This window comes from Talpa europaea (assembly GCF_964194135.1).
Source record: "Talpa europaea genome assembly, chromosome: 2".
In the NCBI taxonomy this organism is placed as follows: Eukaryota; Metazoa; Chordata; class Mammalia; order Eulipotyphla; family Talpidae; genus Talpa; species Talpa europaea.
This window is the reverse complement of record NC_140068.1, coordinates 21842202-21857035: the sequence shown is the minus strand read 5'-3', so window position 1 is coordinate 21857035 and position 14834 is coordinate 21842202. Positions and strand designations below refer to the sequence as shown.

Below are 14834 nucleotides of genomic sequence, written 5' to 3'. Positions count from 1 at the left end.
ATAAGACCATAAAATTTAAAACATACAAGTAAGAAGAATTGTTTATCACTCTGATAGACAGCAAGCTAATGCATGGAGAAAAAACTTTTTCTACCAAATTCCTCCAATAACTAATGAAAAGTCTAAGGCTTAGCTAGGAATAGCAAAATATCTTAACTACTAGGTACAGAAATTAAATATATGCAGACACAATTAGTTACTCAGATTTTCCATTGACTGTCTACTATATATGTCAATGTTTTTATAAAAATTTTAGTGCATGAAATGACATTATCAAAGTGACTTACACCAGTCCAACCAGTGCTCTAGTTTCTTTAATTTCACTTTTTTTTTTAATAGAGGCATGTTTTATTTATTTATTCATTTATTTGTTTGTTTGTTTGTTTTTGTTTATACATGCACTGGGTACAGTCAGAAGCGCAGGAGGGTGAGAGAATTCACCAGAGCCAGAGCAGGGAGCAGAGCAGGCAGAAGGACCGAAGTACACTGCTGAGGGGAGCAGCGGGCGGCAGGAGAGGTCTGCGCGCCATGTGGGACCCTCCACTGGTGGCCGGAGAGCAGCAGGGGATCGAACCGGTGCTGCAGAGGCCGCGGGCAGCTTCACAACCCTGCGCTCAACCGCTGCGCCACCGGGGAGGCCCCTTTAATTTCACTTTAACATTAAAAATATAGGGCCTCCCTGGTGGTGCAAGGGGTTAAGACATAGCCTGTGAAGCTAACGGCAGCCACTGCAGCACAAGTTCAATCCCTGCCCAGGGAGCTACCCACATGGTGCAGCAGACCTCGCCTGACTCGCCCACTGTTCCCCTCAGCTATTTGTCATTCCACCTGTTCTGTTCCTCCACTCTGTCTTTGGAGAATACTCTCACCACCCGACACCTCTGGCCTGTACCCCAGTTCTTGTATGCATAAATAAATAAATCTTTTAAAAAAACCATTAAAAATCTAATTTTCAGTATTGCTTGCATTCAGAATTCTGCCCTAGGTCAAACACAGAGAAAAGCTTGAAGAACACAGTGGTCTGTCATATCTACAGAAGTGTCATCCTTCAGACACTGCAGAAACTCAAGTGCTAGTGTCAACACTCTTTAAGCACTTGGCATTGACCCTGGCAGTGGTGGAAGGATCTAATTCACACAGAAGATGTGAGAAAGAAAAAGGACACAATCTAAAAGTTGGCACCCAGTCATACCTGAGGCAGAAGGAAAGGATTTTTATGGGGAAGAACAGCATTATCCGATGACTACTATTACCTCCTCTGTTTATTCCATTAATCTTCCACTGTTTCAGGTTATTTGTATAGCATACAAATGAGGCCAAAAATAGTTCTATTATTCAAATTTTTCATTAAATTTTGCTTATCTGAATTGCACACAACTGGGAGGAGAATGGAACACGTGTACGGGTACTGTGGTGCAGGCATTGAGGGTAGTCAACACCCTCATAGATAAAGCGTAGTCACTCACTGTTAGATATGTAAAATACTGATCTTCGTATTTCTGAAAAGGGTTCTCAGATACTTGTTTCCCGTCCCTGCTACTTTTTTTAACCAGAGGAATTACAAAATTGTTTTTTATATTAGGGAAAGATTATATTCTGGTTAAGCACTGTCACTATCACACACTTACTTTTTACACACACACCCTTCCCTGCTAAGCCTTTAAATAGGTCAATTATATATATATTATATATATAATATATATATATTTTTTTTTGAAGGCATAGTATTTTTTTTTTAAAGATTTATTTATTTATTTATATAAGCACTGGGTACAGTCAGAAGCGCGGGAGGGTGGCAGAATTCACCAGAGCCAGAGCAGAGAGCAGAACAGGCAGAAGGATCGAGGTACACTGCTGAGGGGAGCAGCGGGCAGCAGGAGAGGTCTGCGCGCCATGTGGGACCCTCGCCCGGCGGCCGGGGATGGAACTGGCGCTGCAGAGGCTGCGGGCAACTTTGCAGCCCAGTGCTCAACCACTGCACCACTGGGGAGGCCCTATATATATATATATATATATATATATATATATATATATATATATATTTTTTTTTTTTTTTTAAGAATAACAAATACTTATTCAGCACTATCATTTTCAAATGAGGGAAACAACTCAAACTGGTAGCACTGTATTTAGGGGCTAAAACAGTATTTATTATTGAGGTCATCAGCACCCTATCTCTTCATATTTCCTACTTTTTGCTTTCTCTTGGTTTCATTCTTAGGTACTTGCTCTCCAAGTGGTGATGAGATGGATTCCAGCAGCTACTGGCATGCATGGTCCTTAAAGCATGTGATCTCAGAGTCCCCCACTCTCAATTTTTAGTCTCATGGTGGGATACTGACTGGTCCTATTGAATATATTAAAGTACCTCAAGTTCATCCACTTGTCTTCAAGTCTAGTAGATCTGTTTTATATAAAACTAATAATAATTATTAGACATTGTTTTAGGTATTAGCATGGTGACATTAAAGTGAAGGCTCATTATCCCTTCCAGCTCCATCCATGTTGCTGCAAATGCTTGAATTCATCTTTTTTGATTGCTGAGTAGTATTCCATTGTGTATATATACCACAGCTTTCTTGATCCATTTGTCTATTTTGGGGCATTAGGTTGTTTCCATATGTTGGCTATTGTAAATAGTGCTTCAGGGATTATGGTAAGTGAAATAAGTTTGAAGAAAAAGATAAACATAGGATGACTTCATTTAGATGTGGACTATAGAGAAACCGAACAAAAGTTCAAGAAAAAGACAAAACTTGCAAGCTTATCATATATCTGAGGCACACAGTAGCGGGAGGGGAAATAAGGAAGGCTCAAAACGGGCGTGAAGAGTACAAGACTATGGTGATGGTTCATGGGTGCTATGGTGGTGGGAGAACTATGGGGATTATACCTGAGGGGAGTAAACCAATTACTGTATAAAAAATGAACAATGATGAAAGAAAACAAATAAATAAAAAAAACCAACAACAAACAACTGAAGGTTCACCCTGAGGTCTAACAGCACAGCCTCTGAGATGAGGCCAACCTCTGGAGTGGTTTTCTCGAATCACTGGATTTACTCTTTGGGATTCCACTCACTTTTTGGGACAAAAAAAAAAAGAGTTCGGCTAAAAAAATCAGTCACAGAAATTTTGTAAACTCAACAATGAAACAAAATTTGTTACCTCCAGGGAGTCACCTTCACAGTCTCCTTCTTCTGTGCTTTTCCCCTTCTCTTCAGTAATGGTGTTCACCATTTCAAAAAACCTACAATGAAAGATGGTAGATGGTCACTAGTAATAATATACATTATTAAATGTAAGTATTAATCAATACATAATTAAATGTAAGTGTTGATTCACATGCAATATTAAATGTAAGCAAGTAACTTTGGAGCAAAAAATAGAAGCTAAAAGAGTCTCTAAAATCAATGGAATACTATTCAGCTATAAAAAAGATAAAACCTTCCATTTTCAACAACATGGATAGAAGCAGAGGGAATTATACTTGAGGGAAATAAACCAGTTAGAGAAGAAAAACATCACATAATTTCACTTACATGTGATATATAGAGAACACAAACAGAAGAACTACATAAAACAAAAACAAATGTTTGGACTATAATCAATTAGTGGAAGGAAAGGAGATAGGGTGGTGGGTGAACTGGGGAAAGGGTGACAATGGTATGGTGAAGGATAGAGTTGGAATTTTAACAGTAACTGAATATAGTATATGCATGTGTTGATTTTGATGAATACCTCAAACATTAATGTTGTAATGCTACTTTCATAAAAGATAAAATCAAATCAAATCACTCAATAATCAGCATCAGTGAGAAGAATATGACTTGAAAAAATACCATAGGTTGGTAAGATTCTCTAGAAATTTCTGATCAAATGTCTCATTTCAAATAATACATTATAGAATTAGAACAAAGAAGCTAAACAAATTCACTGAAAGGTTATGAATGTAGACTTGGTTATCATGCCAAGATTGTTGGTATTTATGTGATTTGAGGTAAGCTCCTCCACCTCTTTGAATCTCACCCTTAATTATAAAATGGAATATAATTCACTATTGCACAGGTCATTATGAGAAAAACTTGAGCTGATACTTGTAAATTCCTGAGCATAGTGCACTCATAATACATTAGCTAATATTGTTTTGCTGCTGTGAATATTTAAAATGTGACATACCGAAAATACCTATAGTTTGGAATAGAGTTTAAATTCTGAGGTGATTATTTGATACAGTGTTGGCCATTACAGCATCTAATTTCGATTATTAAATCTTCTGCCTGAGTATCTCATATTATACACTCTCATATGAGAGAGATCTCATAAATACAGTCTGTGAGATGCTTATGTGAGCTAGGAATACCTAGAGTATATGTTTGTGACAGAAGTCCTCTCTCTCTGAGTGACAAAAGTTTTCTTCAGGAAGTTTTGAAAGGTTTTTAATTTATCTGGAGACCATTTCAGAGCTAAAACAAAATTAAATACAGCAAGAAACAGTATTTCCCCCTGCAACACTAGCTGTGTCTCGCCATCAAGGGCAATGCTAATGATTCACAGAATTAGAATGAGGGAGACTCTGGGGATGGGGACTGCTGATCTCACAGGTAGGCCACTGCCAGCTCAAGGAAAGAGCAGGTTATGTTCTGACAAGGAAAGTTTATCTACAACTCAGATATTTCATGCTGTCTCAAACCTCTTTCTATCTACACCCCTTTCTATTCACCATTCCATCCACTCATCTTTCCTTCCATCCAACAAATACTCAGTGTCTACTAGAACAAAAACTGTACTGGCTTTTGGGAATATGATAATAAACAAGGCAGACAAAATCCATTTTGGAGTTTGAGCCTATCTATTATGGAGTTGGGATGTGTTGTCACATGTGAGGTCAATGACAAGGAAAAAACTCTACTGTAGATTAGAATGACAGTTACGCTCTGATGATGGTTAAGCATCATGATGAGTTAGAGACAAGAGCAAGAGGAAGAAGAAAGTAATTAACCTTAAAAATTCTAGCTTTAAACACAGACTTTAAGATTGGGGTAACGACTTCTAACATTTTCAACATGAGCATCTCTTCGTAAAATATAACTCAGTGGATGGAAACATGGTGTAATTTTTTTATGAGGTTGTATTCTGGAGTTACATATGTTTGATTCAAACCACAGATACTATTCTTATGGACTACAAGGGATTATAGACTAATTAAACTCTGCAAAGCGCTCTATTTTTTAACTCTTTCCAATGAGCGTATTAGTATTACCTATATAGAAGGGTTTATTTGAAGATTTAAGTATATATTAATTAAGTCTGAGGTAAGTACTCCGCAAATTTTACTTATAATAAACACAAATCAATAATTTTGTGAATTTAAATGTAATTAAAAAAGAAGACCATATATGTACTAGGGGGGTTTCTTATTTTCACATCTCTTTCCTTGAAAATACTCTCTATTCTTCACATTTTATAAGAATAAAGATAAAACTCTAGCCAAGAATTGTGGATTTAACAAATACCAAGATAAAATTCTGAGATAAAAATTCCAATATATTGTAGTTAGCATTACCAGTCATTTCTAATGGGATCACATAGTGGTAATTTGCATAAGAAAACTCCCGAAAAATATTTTCAGTCCAAACTGACTTTCATCTGCACTTTGGTTTCTAAGTTGTCCCTCAGTTTTCTAGGTCTCCATGTCAGGCACTATGTTCAAAGGAACTTGACCTACTTAATTATTACCCCAAGAGATATATACCCAAGGAGGTTAACACAAACATACCATGCAGCCCATAGATGGCTGAATTTTATTGGTGGAGACAAGATAACTGGCACTTAACTGAGGCTTGTTTACCCCCCAGTAAATTCAATATAATTAGTCCAGGCAGGGCCTAGACATTATTTAAAAGCCTACCAGTTGATTCCAATATGAACCAGAGTTAAGAACCACTGCTGCAGAGAGAGGTAAGATTATTCAAAAGAATTGAAGAATGAAAATTTTTGATTAACCATACAATAAGTGAGCACTTATAAAATGGGACATAATTTTAGGCATCTAACTGGTAAGTCATGGTTAATGTTCTGCCTGTGGAAAAATAAATTATGACTAAGAAAAAGTTAGATTTATTAAAGAGAGCCCCCCCATATTCTGTGACCCTTAAACATACCACGTAATTATAAAATATTAGCTGAAATTAGATATTTATGTAACCACAGAGCCATGAATTCTCTACAGGAGCCATATGATCACTCATTAATTAAAAATAATGATCAGGTAAGAACAGTCTTTTACACATAAACAATGACTAATACGTACTTTTTACAATGAAGTTCTGTACAGAAATAGATTTGGAAATCATCAGAATTGTGAAGCACATAAAGGAAACAGCATCGTTCTTCAAATTTAGAAATACTGGAACAAACAACAAAAAAGATTCATTCTAGCAAATACCAATACTTCTACAGATCTGAAAGGAAAAATACTTTTTATATCCAATTCCAATTATGTTTGTCTACAACAAAGTTATAAATAACACTTTAAAAAAGTGATATTCCCCGTACCACATACCAAAGTTATCCAATATTCTGAGAATTGTCCTTCTACTCCTATCAGCAGATGGGCTGCTCTTGGATGTTGTAAGCACATGTCAGCTAACTGTTCCTTCAGACTAGCCTGGGTAAGATGTCCTACCTACAAGAGCAAGGAACTGTGTACTGGAAAGAAAAGCATAAATACCCACTGACTGACTGACTTTGGTGATATTAATTTTATGGGACTTGTAAAACAATGAGAGGTTTCAAAGCTAGGAAGGCAATTGTGGAGATAAGAAAAGCACCTCCTTCATTGTAGAGATTTTAGAGGAAGGAAGAAATATTCATTGCACTTGTTTTGGAATCAGCAAGTGGTTACTGTAGAGCAATGGAAAACAGTTTCGAGTTTACCAGTCAGGCCAGGCTGTTTCATGTCTGAAGTCAGCAAATATTGTCAGTAACAGGCCAGAGAATAAATATTTCAGGCTTTGTAAGTCACACTACTCGGTTTTGGAGTTGGAGCTGCCTGGACAATACACAGATGAATAAATATGGCTGAGTTCCAATAAGACTTCATTTGCAAACACAGGCAATGGGACAGACTCGGCATGAGGGCTGTTGTGTGCCAAGGCCCATTTTATGCCTTTGCATCTGTTGTTTCTTCAATTTGGAATGCATATATTTTGCACTTTTTAAAGACATGCTAGTCATCATGTAAGGTTCAATTCAGGCCTTACCCAATTGCCCTTCCCTACTTTGACTTTACACAGAAAAGACTTCCTGTTGCACCCCTATTCTTTGAACTCACTCCTGTTATTGCTCATCTCACACTGTCGTCATTAGTTGTTAAATGTCTTTTCCTCTGGCAGGTTGTGAGCTCTTCGGGAGTGGAGGTCACATCTTAGTCATTTTTGTATCCTTTCAAAGACTCAACATTTGAGTTGAGCTGGTACTCAACATTTGTCCGTTGACGAAGCTGAGTAAGTTCTGAGCTGATGCAAGACAAATACTGACTTAGTTGAATTTTCTAAGTTTGTCATGTCTTTATAGATGAAGAAGGCAAGAAAAGTTAGCTCTCTTTGAAGAGCTAATTTTATGTAACTCAAGTTTTCCAACATCTAAATCTTCAGCAGCCATGTGGAAGCATTCTATGTATCTGTCATGAATCACAGCAAAGGTTAAGCAGTGATGTCATACCTAATTAAAGAAAATCAATTCACTGGAAAATAGATACAATAAAGTGAAATGGATTGCTTAAAAATATAGCATAAATGAACGTCTTGGTAATGACTGGTCTTAAAAATTAAGTATTGAAAATAAAGCTTTATTTGAGAAGGCATCAATTGGAAAGATACATAAATGAGTCAGCCATAATCTTGCTTACTTTTGTTCAGATCATTCATGAGGTAACAGGTGGCTTTACCAGGCAAACTCCAATTATCAATGACTCAAACAGCTTTACCAGCTCATGCTCCAACAAAACCAAATACTTTTATGCCAAAAAAACAACAGGGTATTGCATAAGTGGCCTGAAGAAATCTGTACTTTTTCATTGCTATTATATAGTGGATAAACAGTAGCAAACACAACTAGTTTGGTTTGAAGTTTGCAATAGTTTATTTAGCATGAGTCTCTCTCTAGAGAACAAGAATTTAAACACCTAACCAGTGACTCCTGATTCTGAAAAAAAATATTTCTAAATCCCAAGAATTGGTATTTCTTGGCATTACGATGGCAGCATTAGAACTGAAGGGCACTGAAATGAGTCACTGTCATCTCAAGAACACTTCATCAATGGTGACCTTAGGAAAAGCTTTTTAGAAGTGAATTCCCTCTAATCTCACCAAATTAACACCAAGTACAGGATACAGCGTGGTAGATGGCAAGTGTGTTTTGGATCTGTCTATGGAGAGATTAGTTCCTGATTAGTTTCTGGTTCCTAAAGACCAGAAAACCATCCTGTAACATAAAGCAGCTCAACCGGCCCCCACATAGGGGACTCCACATAGCTCAGTTTTATCTACACCAGATAAAGATCTTCATTGACCCTTCAGTCACCATATTTAAAGTAGGTGACAAGCAGAGTCAGTTTGACTAATGGTGACAGTTTTGTGTCAATATTTTCATAACGGAGTTAGTGAGACTGAAGAAATATTTCATCAATATTGCTCAATGTCTACTGAGCACTGCCATCAGTAAAAGCATTCTTAAAGTTCTTTGCATTTTTAAATCATGATTAAAGGTCCTCTCCAAGATAGATTCCAAAAAAAAAGTCTTCGAAGTAAACAAACTACCAAGGATTCTTACCTCACTCCCCTGATAGAAGAAGCACTGAAATTCCACTCATGTATACCTTTCTAGAACACAGGGGAAGAACAGCAGCAATCAGTGGGTAATCCAAGTGAAAATTAACAAAACAAGATTTTTATTATTTTAAATCACGTACACAGAGTAAATTTTTCCTAGTGCACAACTCTTCATGAACAGATTATCTGAATAAAAACTGCAATTCATTCTCAAGCCACAAGGGTGAAGTTTCTTTGACATAACCATTTCTGTACTTCAATAAAACAACTTCCAAGAAAACCTAGGAGAATCAGGCTCATTAAATTTTAAAACCTGATTTATAGCAGATTCATAACTGTGGTGCCTTTGTTTTTTAAGTAAAAAACCCAGTGGTCAAGGTAATTCATTATGATAGTTGAGCATTATTTTTTTCTGAAAAAAAGGAACACCCATTTGATAAAATCCAAGGTTTTCAAGATAATTATTTCTGAATTATCTTTAGTTAGATTTTCTAATGAAAACAGTGGTTCTATTTCTTTGGAAAGTAGCACATCAAGTATGTTTGTATGTGTATGCCAATGCATGTAGTGTTCATGCCTGTAGGTAAAATGTGTTGCTATTTAATTTATGCAAAATTCAATATACTAATAAAATTTGAACATAAAAGAGTTACCACATGATAAACATGGATGATTTTCAGAGTAAATAAAAAATGTGGGAATTTATTGAGTTTATTATAAAAGCTAAGTTAAACATCAATATTCAATTCGTATGATTCTAAATTAATTACACAGTGGATTATATTCCCTATAAAAATGTATCTGACAACCCAGAATGAATAAAAAATATTTCTGTGGAAATAAAGTACTTGATACATATGTTGCAGTCAATTCAGATTGGCATTCAATTCTGTAAACAACCAGAAAAACAAGCTCTTACCTACCCACTTAAAAGTACTGCCAAAAGGTTGAGGCTTTGACTGGTCTCGTGAAAAGGTTGTAAAGAAACCTGTGACACCGAGATGGCTAGAACTGTCTATCTGAATGTTCGCTCAGCAAAATTACAATTTACATTTACAGCACCTTTGCTAGGACCAAGAAAGTTAAAAGTGTAAGAAATACTCTCAAGTCTGAAGTAGATTTACTAAAACACTAGTTTCAATGCACAACAGTCAGGTCATGGGGATGTTACCCAAATTAACACAGAACAAATGTTGTGTTGGAAGCCTAGTGAAGGAAGAGACCACACAGGTTTTGCATGGGATGTGGCTGTCTTAACCAGACTACAGAGGGAATTAAATTAAAACAGCAGCCTGTCACTTCAGCTGATAATCTGGAAAGTTCCTTCTAAATCCACTGGCTTTAGTGACCTTCTAACATATATGACCCAGGATCTGTAGCTGTTTCCTGCACACACATGCATAAAATGCAGCTGTATTCTCAGAGGCTGTGACTGAGCTACTTTTTGAGGGCATGACCAGGAGCTGGTGACTGAGTTCAGACCTGGAAGGGCAGTGTGCAAACCTGTAGCTGAACACAGCATCTGGCAAACACCAAGATAGCACTGGTAAAGCTATCTTACATCAACCCTGTCTGGGAGCAGCCAAGGAGAGATTTCCCAGATTAATTGGGATGATTTTGTAGGAAAGAAGTAGAGCATTTCCAGAATGTTAGATTCCTGAAAGGTTGCAAGGATGCCAGGGAACATTCCATTTCAGTGATGTAAAGCCCAGGGCCTGAGATGGAGTGACCTGGAAGAAGGGGCCTTTTCCCCTATCTTCATCACAATGGTATATGCCACACGGAGGCACCAGTGAGCTAACAAGTGAGGTATAAGGTTCCTGGGGCCTGTCTTGGCAAAGCTGGAGTGATGATTAGCCCTCATAGTCTCAAACCAACACTCAAACTAATTCAATGATCACAATTAACATTTTCTAGAAACTGCTTATCCTTAGACTCTGTGCCTTTGCTAGGCCAAGAATAAGGACTTGGAGTTAATACTGAGCAAAAGGACAGGAGTTATAAAGTGGCAGACACTGTTGTTTCCCTAGGCAGGAGGCATGTATGTCCTCACTTCTTTGCTAACGAAAAATGAATTTTGTTCAGGTTTAGGTAGCAATATTAGGGATGGTGAGGCTGATTGGTCTCATTTGGTCATGGAAGGTCCATTTCCCTCACTGGCGTTTGGCTGGACATGGACACATGATGCTTCTTTGGATACAAAGGAGAAGGCCTGACCTTTGGAAGCTTCTGTGTGATATGCTTGGAGATCATATTTCAAACCATGCGAGAAAAACCAAGAGAAGTCAACTGAGACTTCTGTCACTGCTAAGCCACTAAAATCACCACTCCGGAATGACCTCACCTCCAAAATTCTTATAGCATTTCCTTACTATTTACGCCACTATTGGTGGGGAGCTTTAGAGAAAAAATGGGTGGAGTATCTCATCATCAAAATTGAGACTGGGGTACACATTTTCCCCTACTAAGTTTCCTGGGTCTCTTATGAATGGCCATTGGCTGGAGCTGAAGTGAGGACTTAGGGGTGGGAGGGTGGGCAGGACTTACTCTCCACCTGGACCCTACTGATGTCCATCTTTGCTGAGAGCAGCCAGAGAGGCCAGCAGTATGTCAACTTCAAACCCGAAAGGAGGAGAATCCTAAATAACAGCCACTGAAACTGTCTTGCAAAAAAAAGTCTGTCTTCCTCAACCTAGGTTTTTCTTTCACATACACATCAGCCTTTTATCAAGTACTGAGTTCCCAAGTAGACAGTCCCTAAGTAGAAACTATCTGTTAACAGATAGTTGTATGTAGAGTAAGTATGTATGTACTTATGTATGTAGAGTAAGTAGATATGTATGTAGAGTAAGTCTGTATGTAGAGTAAGTCTCTAAGCATCCCTGAACTCTTGGGAATTGGCATAATGACCTTCAACTTTTTAAAATTGCAAAATAAGGTACATCCTAGTTCATATAACTGTTCATTCCACATTTTAGAAAGAAAACAGAGGGGAAGTAAAGAAATAAACATGATAAATGAAAAGCAACACAGTCCGTTGCTCTTTTAAAAAAAATTCAAAACATTCTGACAAAAACAATCCATTTCCTGTTGACATAAGACTTATTAAACCTGTTGCTTATCTGTTCATTAATTATAGTTATTACAGTTGCTTTAAACTAATGTGACAACAGTTATTTTTATTGTTTGCTGATATTCCAACTGTCTCACTTCTATTTTTTTTTAAGATTTATTTATGCTTACAAAAACTGGGGTACAGGCCAGAGGTTTGGGGAGTGAGAGGATTCACCAGAGACAGAATGGGGAACACAACAGGAGGACTGACTGAAATATACTGCTGAGGGGAGCAGCAGGCGAGTCAGGAGAGGTCTGCTGCGCCATGTGGGTAGCTCCCTCACCAGGGATCGAACACGTGCTGCAGTGGCTACAAATAGCTTCATAGGTTGTGTCTTAACCCCTTGCACCACCAGGGAGACCCTGTCTCACTCTATTTTAACAAACAGACACAATAAATGACAGTGGTAATGAATATATTACGGCTAGAACTAGGATTCACAAAGAAAATCATATAAATTCAAAATGGAAAGTAATTGATTTAAAAGAGCTTGAATTTTGAACAAGGAGAATTTTTACCACCACATAAAGGCAACAGGGACTGGGGATAATATAGAGGTAATTCTTTTGATTAAAAGATGGCAAAAAATGGAAGGTGGACAATTCACAGCCTAAATCTATAAACCTTAATATACTTGTTTCTATCATAGTGTATTTATTTCTTAGCATAATATTAAAAAGAAAACTCTACAATTATATTCTCATAAGAGAATCAATATTCTTAGTTCTTGAACTAAGAACCTCCAGAAAGGGGAAAATAATGACAACTAGCTGGAAATGATGCTCATTTTCCAAAAATCTCTGGCTTACTTTCCATGCTTTTTCTGTCTTCCACAAACTTCTGGCTCTCTCCACTCAATCTTCAGGCCTTGTTAATCGCTAATTCCTTTAGCCCCATTCTGCTTCCAAGTGTCCTTGCATAACCTTGCTCTTTTCAACCAAGCCTCTGAAAATTTGCTCTCCTAGACAATAATGCGCATGTCTCCTAACTTCTTTTTAGTTTTTGTAATTTCAACTGAATGACTACTCCAATTCTGCTTGGAAAATATGTATGAGTATACTTTAAAATAATGTAAAAGTGAGAAAAAGCCAAAGGAAATGTCTTAATTTTTTTTGAAAGACTTGTTACAGACTGACCTAACTGTATCTTGTGTAAGAAAATTAGAAAACTGGGCCTCCCTGGTGGCTCAGGCGGTTGAGTGCAGCACTATGAGCTGTTGGCAGCCTCTGCAGCGCTGGTTCGATCCCGGCCAGTGGGCGAGGGTCCCACATGGCGCGGCAGACCTCTCCTGTCTCGCCCACTGCTCCCCTCAGAAGTGTATTTCAGTCATTCTGCCTGTTCCCCCACTCTGTCTCTCATGAATCCTCTCATCCTCCTGTGCATCTGGCCTGTATCCCGGCACTTGTATAAATAAAACAAATCTTAAAAAAAAAAAAAAAAAGAAAATTAGAAAACACTAGACTTTTCTTTGAAAAGTTTTAATAGAATCTCCAGACCCTCAATTCATTTCTCTCTCAACACAAGGTGGGGGATGGGGCAACTTTCCATTTTTTGTGACTTTTTTTTATAAGAGTCAAAGAAAATGACTAGGTTATGAGGGAAGGGTATGAAAAATAAATCTTTAATAAGTATTTATAGCAAATAAAATAATGTAAATTAAACAGTGTGCACTTTGAGACAATGCTAACAACATATATAGATACTTACAAAGTAACAAAACATATATGATTGATTTCTGCTCTTGGTTCCAGGCACAGGGCTTCTGAAATTCTTGTAATGCCCTAAGTGATACGAGCACTAGGACCATCTCTTGTTCTAATAATCGTCACTCCACCATCCCTGATGTAGAGCTCCTAAAATTCTTGTAAATTCCTAAGTGACAAAAGCGCTAGTTGATGTCGTTTGGGAGAGGTGTTTGGTTCATATTAACACGGTCTCTGGGTTTCCTCTGAGCAAAGTTTCACCAGAGTTCCCCTTTCAATGGTACGTGGAAAGTTTACCCAAAAGACAAAGACATTTGCACAGACACAGGCAGACACAGGTTACAGTTTAAAAGGACAGGTTTATTAGAAAAAGGAGAAAGAAAAAGTAAGGCACCTGCATAGTCAGAGGCAGGCAGGAGAGCTGCCTCTTGCCAGTGCAGACATTGCTCTAATATAGTCTTTTTGGGAGGGGCTCACTCCCTTGTGGAATTGTCATCTATTGTTACATTAATTACTCCTAGGGTGTGACTAAGTTGATTTGCAAGGACTGTTGATTCTCTACAATGGCCCTCCATTTCCATCTCTGGTCTGCATCTCTGGACACTTCCTACAGTAGTCTGATACTTGCTGTAGCAGTTGGCACCTACAGATTTTTCTTTTCTATAGCTGATTTAATGATTATGTTAATCATTTCTACCCCCTCCTCCAGTTTCTGGACTTGTGATGCCTCCATGCTAAAGTTTCTACTCAGGTTTCATCACTAGGGCTAACATTTGTTCTGCTGAGGCAACTCCAGATGGGCTCCTGCACGAGGACTTATCACCAGATAGACCAAACCATGATTAGGAGTTTGGAATTTTCAGCCCTGCTTGCCCCTCCTCCCAATTTTGCAGAGAAGGGGAAAGGCCTGGGGGTTGAGTAATAATTGATCCCACATCTTGTGAAGAAGATGCCATAAAATCCCAACAACAGGGGGTTCAGAGCATTTCCAGGCTGGTGAACATATAAGCAAGAGGGTGAATCACCCCAACTCCACAGGGACAGAAGCTTCTGTGCCTGAAATCCTCACATACTTTGCTCTATGTATCTCTTCATCTCACTGTTAACCTGAATCCTTTGTCACCTCTGTTAATAAACTGGTAAACATGTTTCCCTAAGTTCTCTGAGCTGCTCTAGCAAATTA

General features: G+C 37.9%; 1 protein-coding gene across 1 annotated transcript in view; it reads right to left on the bottom strand.

The window, feature by feature from the left end:
* The window catches only part of MAP3K5 (mitogen-activated protein kinase kinase kinase 5), a gene marked incomplete at both ends in the record, with an annotated part of 210548 nt that overhangs the window by 57851 nt on the left and 137863 nt on the right, over nt 1-14834 (bottom strand). The window contains 3 exons of the mRNA XM_084228474.1: nt 3168-3249; nt 6313-6408; nt 8835-8884. Of these exons, the coding sequence (XP_084084600.1) occupies nt 3168-3249; nt 6313-6408; nt 8835-8884 (228 nt within the window). The remainder of the gene's footprint in view (nt 1-3167; nt 3250-6312; nt 6409-8834; nt 8885-14834) is intronic.